The 9,701-nt window shown below is 37.8% G+C and overlaps 1 gene segment (V, D, J or C); it reads right to left on the minus strand.

Annotated features, from left to right (window-relative positions):
* Positions 1–2,401: 2,401 nt before the first annotated feature.
* LOC123464534 lies at positions 2,402–3,838 on the minus strand. The segment is given in 2 exon segments: positions 2,402–3,161; positions 3,608–3,838. Coding segments are annotated over 2 exon segments (603 nt in total).
* Between the last annotated feature and the right edge of the window lie 5,863 nt (positions 3,839–9,701).

Consider the following 9,701-nt stretch of genomic DNA (forward strand, 5'->3'; position numbering starts at 1 on the left):
CTCTTTTCCTTCCTTCTTTTTTTTAGTCCCCATTCCTATCATTATTAAATGTGAAATTGGTCCCCAACTATTTTGTTAGGCTCTTCCTGTGAACTTCAGCTCATTCCAATACACACTTCTCTTTATCTCTGACATTTTTCATAGATTGTGATAAATGGCATAAATTTATGCTTGTTTTAATTTTTCTTTGAAAGTTTATTCATTTATTTTTAATTTTATTATTATTATTATTTAATTTACAATATTGTATTGGTTTTGCCATACATCAAATATTTTTAATTATTGTGTTTGTCATAAGGTGGCGGACACCAGATAGTTTGAAAGATTATGATTGCATGTAGCTAGATAGAGTCCCCTGGAAAGATGCAAGGAATTCTCCTAACTTTGCAAAAAAGAATAACAAAAAATATGTTCATTTAGACATCAGTTGATACTCATAGTCAGTGTGTTATCACAACTCTAAGTCAATGTAAATATAAACAATGCATATGATGATTCAGCAATGTGCCCAAGGAAGCACAGTGCTTGTCAATCCTAAAGTAGTGAACCAATGTTATTAATAAAAAGCCTCTTCTTATATTGTGGCTTCCCAGGTGGCACTAGTGGTAAAGAACCTGCCTGACAGTGCAAGAGATATAAAAGACACGGGTTCAATCCCAGGATTGGGAAGATCCCCTGGAGTAGGGCAAGGCAACCCACTCCAGTATTCTTGCCTAGAATCCATGGACAGAGGAGACAGTCAGGATACAGTCCAGAGGGTCACAAAGAGTCAGACATGACTGAAACGACTTAGCATACATGCACATTGTGTATAGATAAAGTATATTTGGATTGTTAAAATAAAAAATACAGGTAATTTCCTATTTGTGGAGGATGCAAGATATGTCTTCTCACTCTGTTGAAGTATGACCACTCCACTTTGTTTCAACTGCATAAAAAGCTCCAGGACATTATTAAATGAAAATCAAAGGGCACAGTGTAAAAAATCCAAATAAATTCAATTTAATGGCAAATCATTTGATCTGTCTGTGTGTACATATGTATGTATGTGTATAAATGTATATGCAGTTGCATAAAGTGATGTGCAAAGATATGTGTGTGTGTGTTCAATTGTGTCCAACTCTTTGCGACCCACTAGACTGTAGCCACTCAGGCTCTTCTGTCCATGGAATGTCTCAGGCAAGGATACTATAGTGGGTTGCCATTTCCTACTACAGGGAATCTTCCTGACCCAGGAATTGAACCTGCCTCTGTTGTGTCTCCTGCATTGGCAGGCAGATTCTTTACCACTGCACCACCTGGGGTTCAATTCAGTTCAGTGGCTCAGTCATGTCTGACTCTTTGCAACCCCATGGACTGCAGCAGGCCAGGTTTCCCTGTCCATCACCAACTTCTGGAGCTTGCTCAAACTCATGTCCATTGAGTCAGTGATACCATCCAACCATCTTATCCTCTTTCATTTCCTTCTCCTCCTACCTTCAATCTTTCCCAGCATCAGGGTCTTTTCAAATGAGTCAGTTCTTTGCATCAGGTGGCCAAAGTACTGGAGCTTCAGCTTCAGCATCGATCCTTCCAATGAATATTCAGGACTGATTTCCTTTAGGATGGACTGGTTTGATTTCCTTGCAGTCCAAGGGATTCTCAAAAGTCTTCTCCAACACCACAGTTCAAAAGCATCAATTCTTTGGCACTCAGCTTTCTTTATAGTCCAACTCTCACACCAATACATGACTATTGGAAAAACCATAGCTTTGACTAGATGGACCTTTGTCACCAAAGTAATGTCACTGCTTTTTAATATGCTATCTAGGTTGGTCATAGCTTTTCTTTCAAGGAGCAAGCGTCTTTTAATTTCATGACTGCAGTCACCATCTGCAGTGATTTTTGAGCCCCCCAAAATAAAGTCTCTCACTGTTTCATTGTTTCCCCATTAATTTGCCATGAAGTGATGGGACTGGATGCCATGATCTTAATTTTTTGAATGATGAATTTTAAGCCAACCTTTTCACTCTCCTCTTTCATTTTCATCAAGGGGAAGCCTTTCATCAGGGAAACCTTTCACCTGGGGAACTGTGAAAAAAAATATATGTGATTGTAATAAACAGGCTGATACGATATACATTAAACTGTTAGAAAAGGACAGTGGGAGAAATCTCCTTCATTTGGTGGAATGAAGGAGATACAGCTATGAGCCTTCACTTTTGCTCTGCCTGAGACTTTTATGATGAGATGGATCTATGTGCTGCTTAGAGAATATAGAAAATGATGAAAACTCTTTATAGAGGCAGAACTTCTAGACAGATTAAAAATAAATATTAACTTAGTTTTTGTTTCCTTAAAATTTTTTTTTATCACAAACATGTGTTCTAGAGTAATAACAAAATAACATTTCAGATTTTCCTCTGAGTAAGATCAATATGCAAGTGAAACAACTGTAATAATATGCATTTCTGAGTATGGATTTGTCCTGGGTCCAAACGAAAGAAGCCTTTGGAACAGGAGAATTATTTGTATTTTCCTTATCTTTTCATCTTTAACACACTGAAACCAACATTTTATTGACACGAGGAGGAGCCATGACAAACTATTAATACCTCTTCACTTTATTCCTGTGTTAAAATTATGATTCTTAGTTTCCTTATCATTCATAGCTACATCAACCAATGAAGCACTTCTTCCTTGTCCTCTTTCTCTTCTTTTCTTTATCCATCTTCTTCCATTTCCCTTCCCTTCATTTCCCTCATGTCTTACTGCTCTTCTGATTCTCCTTCCAAATGATTCTAGATTTGCTCTCGTGACCGCTCCCCCAACTCTGCCCCCCCATCTTCCCACCAGAGATACTGCACAGGTGCAGCCCCGTCTGTCCCAGTGTGCCTCTCTCAGGACACAGTAGTACACAGCGACGTCTCTCAGGGTGAGCTGGGGCAGGACCAAGGTGCTGGACTTTCTGTCTGAAGCTATGGTCAGAGAGGCCATGCTGCTGTTCACTGTGCCTCGTAAGCCACAAATGACATACTGTGGACTCTGATTGGGATTTTGCCGATACCAATGGATATAGTCATTTCCACCAATGGTAGAGTGGTTACAAGGCAGGTTTACATCCTCTCCTTCAGCACAATCCATGGAGCTGGGCTGGGTGATCTTAGCATTAATCACAGTCCCTAAAGGGTCAAGAATATAAAATTATCCCGTGACAACAAATCAGTGTAATTCTGTGGATCAAGGGCACAACATTCCCCAAACTGTCTAGACCTACCCCCTACTCCAGTGTTTTTATCTATGTCCTGAGAAATATTATTGATGCCTGTTATATAGGGACCAAAGACACATGGCAAGAATCTAAGAACTCTACAGGCTTTATCCCAGGGTCCTTGGCTCAATAACCCCAGAGATTTCTTCCAACCTACTTACTGCTAAGGTCTCTTCCGGATCATGGCTATGGAATAACATGTCATGTTGAAATTTGCGCTCACTAGCAAATGCATAGATCTGTTCTCAATTCCATTGCAATAATGCTGAATAAAACACAGGAAGAAGAGTAGAGAGCAAGTGACGCTTTATGGTCCCTTGGCCTCAAAGTCAACCTTTGTAGACATAGAACACTTACCCAAGGTCAGAAAAACAGTTATTCCAATCACCAGCCTCATACTTCAAGGACAAACCAGGATTGTGGGCTCAGAGCTCACACTTGTGTCTGCTCCTAGGCTTGTTTCCAGAGAACAGAAACAACTGTTGCTGTTAGAGACTTACAACCAGTGCAGGTATCTGTTGCAGTGTATTGTTGCCAGGATCGCTCAGCCAATGATCAAGCAGTTCCTTGTCTAGGTCTTCCTGCCCTGTTTTAGTCACATCCCACAAAGAAGGCGAGACATCCCCAACTCACAGGGTACTGACTAATATTCTCGTGAAGTTTAAAGTCTGGCTCTGGAAAAGCAACATCAATCACAATAATGTGTCTATCCAGAACCTGTGTTCTATCATTTCTTCTTCCAAGAAATTTTCTGATGCTCTGTGAAGCATGTGGAAAACATTGTTTAATCCCAGAAAGCTTTACTGAGCTCTATATTGTAAAGAGATGAAAATTCCCATCCACGTTCTAGCAAATGTACGTGAGATTTCAAAGTAGGCTTGGTTTTTCTGAGGGACAGGACATATTAGTAACATTGACACAAAAAGCTAAACGTCTTGAGCTCAGACTTTGAAGCTCAGCATCCTGAAAAGGTCCTTGGAATCATGCATCTGTCTCCATCTAGGCAGACATTTCTCAATGCATCGGTTCTTGATATAGTAACTGATGACAAGGATGGTATTCTCCTCATCCTCCTTGAACAATGGTCCTTAATCCTTATGCCCTCTGTGCCCAAGTTTGTAGGTGCTCTGCACCAAAGATGCAGACACTGAGAGAAAAGACAGAAGGGAAAGCAAACTATCTGGGGTGGAGAAGGGTGGAGGGGGATGATCCTGGCAGAAAAAGAGGAGTGAAGAGAAAAGAGTGTAAGGAATAGGGAAGGAAGAGTTAACCAGGGGTGGAAAATGGGAAAGCAGGGTTTAGGGAGGTACATGGAAAAGGTTTAGGCTATAAGGCTATGATTCCCTGAATCCTTCACCCCATGCACTCAACAAAGGATTATAAAATCAGTTTATCAAAAGACAATGAAAATCTGTCATTTTTCTTCACTTTTCTGTGGAACATCGATGGAAAACATGTTTCCTTTCTTTTATAGCCAGAAAGGACCACTGTTTCCAAATAAAGCAGCCCCCTCTTGTGACTGAATAAACAAACTGCAGAGCTAAACTCCCACCAGAAGTCAACCTTTTGAAAAGTTCCTCATCTTGAAAGGTAAATATCCCTGGTGGCTCAGCTGGTAAAGAATCCGTCTGTAATGTAGGCAATGGGGGTTCAATCCCTGGATGAGGAATATCCTCTGGTAAAGGAAATGGCTGCCCACTCCAGTGTTCTTGCCTGGGTAAATCCATGGACAGAGGAGCCTGTGGGCTACAGTCCATGGTGTCCCAAGAGCTGGACACGACTGAGAACACACACACATCGTAGTTGTACCACCTCTGTACTCAGCTGTGTTTTCTTAGTTCTATACCACGCCACAAAAGATTTTAATTATTTTTGGCTTCTTTGTTTTGTCATACCCCCATTATGAACCTCAGTTGTCAGCTTCTTTGTAGTTTTCCTTTTGTCTTTAACCTTCCCATATTTTAAGGTTATTCAATGTTTATAAAGAGAAGTTGCTACATATAAAGCACTCAAGAGTTATCTGTTTTCTGAATGAGTAGATGAGCTCTGGGGTCAAGTGCTTTTCCATAGTCCAAATCTTGCTCCAAAGGAGCCCCCTAAAATGATACACTCTGGCTGGCAATAAAAGCTGGAGATGATTTTCACAGTTAGGAGAGTTTTGGCTCATTTCACATAGATTAAAAAAATGGGAATAATGAAACCTACCTCTCAGGATTTTTATATTTAAATTAGATAATGAATCTGAAATGGAAACCAGTGCCTGACAAAGAGAAAGCTCAATAAATACCAACTTTCTTTATTCTAGTAAAACCTACCTCTCCTTCAATGTCCAGGTCTGTGACCTATTACTGTTTGTTCTTTACTCCGCATCGGTTCAATGATGGAAGCTTCTAGGAAATTCACTTAATCAATTATTTTTCTGGAGACAGTCATTATTTTTCCCTATTCCCTGGGGTCATATTCTCCTAGCCACATTGACACACTCAGAAAACTGAAAGGACCCAGATGGAATCCTCAGATAAGGTTTTATTTTCATTAAAGTTTTTATATATTTATTACCTATTGGATATCACATTTCTCAGTTGGCTTTCCAAGATTTTGTCATTCTCATTATCTGTTTTCTTATTGATTTGAGGAACTTTTAACATATTCTGTTTAACATAATCTTCATCTGAGTCCTTTTTCAGAAATACATATTGCAAATATAGTTTATCAGTCTGTGCACTGACTTTCAAAACTCTTAGTAGTGATTTATAACAAACAGAATTTAAAAATACATTTTCATATTCATAAGATACTACCTTGAAAGTTTTGTTTTTTTCTCTTTAAGCATTTAAAAAATATTTAAGGTAATTATTGATAAGTATGATCCCATTGCCATTTACTTTATTGTTTGGGGTTCAAATTTATACACCGTTTTTGTGTTTCCTGTCTAGAGAATATCCTTTAGTATTTGTTGGAGAGCTGGTTTGGTGGTGCTGAATTCTCTCAGCTTTTGCTTGTCTGTAAAGCTTTTGATTTCTCCTTCATATTTGAATGAGATCCTTGCTGGGTAGAATAATCTGGGCTGTAGGCTATTTTCTTTCATCACTTTAAGTATGTCTTGCCATTCCCTCCTGGCTTGAAGAGTTTCTATTGAAAGATCAGCTGTTATCCCTTTGGGAATTCCCTTGTGTGTTATTTGTTGTTTTTCCCTTTCTGCTTTTAATATTTGTTCTTTGTGTTTGATCTTTGTTAATTTGATTAATATGTGTCTTGGGGTGTTTGCCTTGGGTTTATCCTGTTTGGGACTCTCTGGGTTTCTTGGACTTGAGTGATTATTCCCTTCCCCATTTTAGGGAAGTTTTCAACTATTATCTCCTCAAGTATTTTCTCATGGTCTTTCTTTTTGTCTTCTTCTTCTGGGACTCCTATGATTCGAATGTTGTAGCATTTAATATTGTCCTGGAGGTCTCTGAGATTGTCCTCATTTCTTTTAATTAGCTTTTCTTTTATCCTCTCTGATTCATTTATTTCTACCATTCTATCTTCTAATTCACTAATCCTATCTTCTGCCTCTGTTATTCTACTATTTGTTGCCTCCAGAGTATTTTTGATATCATTTATTGCATTATTCATTATATATTGACTCTTTTATATTTCTTCTAGGTCCTTGTTAAACCTTTCCCAACCAAAAGACAAAGACTGGCTGAATGGATACAAAAACAAGACCCCTACATATGTTGTCTACAAGGGACTCACCTCAAAATGGGAGACACATACAGACTGAAAGTGAAGGGCTGGAAAAAGATTTTCCATGCAAATAGAGACCAAAAGAAAGCAGGAGTAGCAATACTCATATCAGATAAAATAGACTTTAAAACAAAAGCTGTGAAAAGAGACAAAGAAGGTCACTACATAATGATCAAAGGATCAATCCAGAAGAAGATATAACAATTATAAATATATATGCACCCAACATAGGAGCACCACAATATGTAAGACAAATGCTAACAAGTATGAAAGGAAAAATTAACAATAACACAATAATAGTGGGAGACTTTAATACCCCACTCACACCTATGGATAGATCAACTAAACAGAAAATTTACAAGGAAACACAAACTTTAAATGATACAATAGACAAGTTAGACTTAATGAATATATATAGGACATTTCATCCCAAAACAATGAATTTCACCTTTTTCTCAAGTGCACACTGAACCTTCTCCAGGACAGATCACATCCTGGGCCATAAATCTAGCTTTGGTAAATTCAAAAAAAAATGAAATCATTCCAAGCATCTTTTCTGACCACAATGCAGTAAGATTAGATCTCAATTACAGGAGAAAAACTATTAAAAATTCCAACATATGGAGGCTGAACAACATGCTGCTGAATAACCAACAAATCACAGAAGAAATCAAAAAGAAATCAAAATTTGCATAGAAACTAATGAAAATGAAAACACAACAACCCAAAACCTGTGGGACACTGTAAAAGCAGTGCTAAGGGGAAAGTTCATAGCAATACAGGCATACCTCAAGAAACAAGAAAAAACTCAAATAAATAACCTAACTCTACACCTAAAGCAACTAGAAGAGGAAGAAATGAAGAACCCCAGGGTTAGTAGAAGGAAAGAAATCTTAAAATTAGGGCAGAAATAAATGCAAAAGAAACAAAAGAGACCATAGCAAAAATCAACAAATCCAAAAGCTGGTTCTTTGAGAGGATAAATAAAATTGACAAACCATTAGCCAGACTCATCAAGAAACAAAAGGGAGAAAAATCAAATCCATAAAATTAGAAATGAAAATGGAGAGATCACAACAGACAACACAGAAATACAAAGGCTCATAAGAGACTACTATCAGCAATTATATGCCAATAAAATGGACAATGTGGAAGAAATGGACAAATCCTTAGAAAAGTACAACTTTCCAAAACTCGACCAAGAAGAAATAGAAAATCTTAACAGACTCATCACAAGCACGGAAATTGAAACTGTAATCAGAAATCTTCCAGCAAACAAAAGCCCAGGTCCAGACGGCTTCACAGCTGAATTCTACCAAAAATTTAGAGAAGAGCTAACACCTATCCTACTCAAACTCTTCCAGAAAATTGCAGAGGAACGTAAACTTCCAAACTCATTCTATGAAGCCACCATCACCCTAGTACCAAAACCTGACAAAGATGCCACAAAAAAAGAAAACTACAGGCCAATATCACTGATGAACATAGATGCAAAAATCCTTAACAAAATTCTAGCAATCAGAATCCAACAACAGAAAGAAAAACACCAATACAGTATACTAATGCATATATATGGAATTTAGAAAGATGGTAACAATAACCCTGTGTACGAGACAGCAAAAGAGACACTGATGTATAGAACAGTCTTATGGACTCTGTGGGAGAGGGAGAGGGTGGGAAGATTTGGGAGAATGGCATTGAAACATGTAAAATATCATGTATGAAACGAGTTGCCAATCCAGGTTCGATGCACGATTCTGGATGCTTGGGGCTGGTGCACTGGGACGACCCAGAGGGATGGAATGGGGAGGGAGGAGGGAGGAGGGTTCAGGATGGGGAACACATGTATACCTGTGGCGGATTCATTTTGATATTTGGCAAAACTAATACAGTTATGTAAAGTTTAAAAATAAAATAAAATTAAAAAAAAAAAAGAATCCAACAACATATTAAAAAAATCATACACCATGACCAAGTGGGCTTTATCCCAGGGATGCAAGGATTCTTCAATATCCACGAATCAATCAATGTAATACACCAGATTTACAAATTGAAAAATAAAAACCATATGATTATCTCAATAGATACAGAGAAAGCCTTTGACAAACTCAACATCCATTTATGATAACTCTCCAGAAAGCAGGAATAGAAGGAACGTACCTCAACATAATAAAAGCTATATATGACAAACCCACAGCAAACATTATCCTCAATGGTGAAAAATTGAAAGCATTTCCTCTAAAGTCAGGAACAAGACAAGGGTGCTCACTTTCACCATTACTATTCAACATAGTTTTGGAAATTTTGGCCACAGCAATCAGAGCAGAAAAAGAAAAAAAGCAGTCCAAATTGGAAAAGAAGAAGTAAAGCTCTCACTGTTTGCAGATGACATGATCCTCTATATAGAAAACCCTAAAGACTCCATCAGAAAATTGCTAGAACTAATCAATGAATATAGTAAAGTTGCAGGATATAAAATCAACACAGAGAAATCCCTTGCATTCCTATACACTAATAATGAGAAAATAGAAAGAGAAATTAAGGAAAAATTCCATTCACCATTGCAACGAAAAGAATAAAATACTTAGGAATATATCTACCTAAAGAAACTAAAGACCTATATATAGAAAACTATAAAACACTGGTGAAAGAAATCAAAGAGGACACTAATAGATGGAGACATATACCATGTTCATGGATTGGAAGAATCAATATAGTG

This window comes from Bubalus bubalis, chromosome 11 (genome assembly GCF_019923935.1).
Source record: "Bubalus bubalis isolate 160015118507 breed Murrah chromosome 11, NDDB_SH_1, whole genome shotgun sequence".
In the NCBI taxonomy this organism is placed as follows: domain Eukaryota; kingdom Metazoa; phylum Chordata; class Mammalia; order Artiodactyla; family Bovidae; genus Bubalus; species Bubalus bubalis.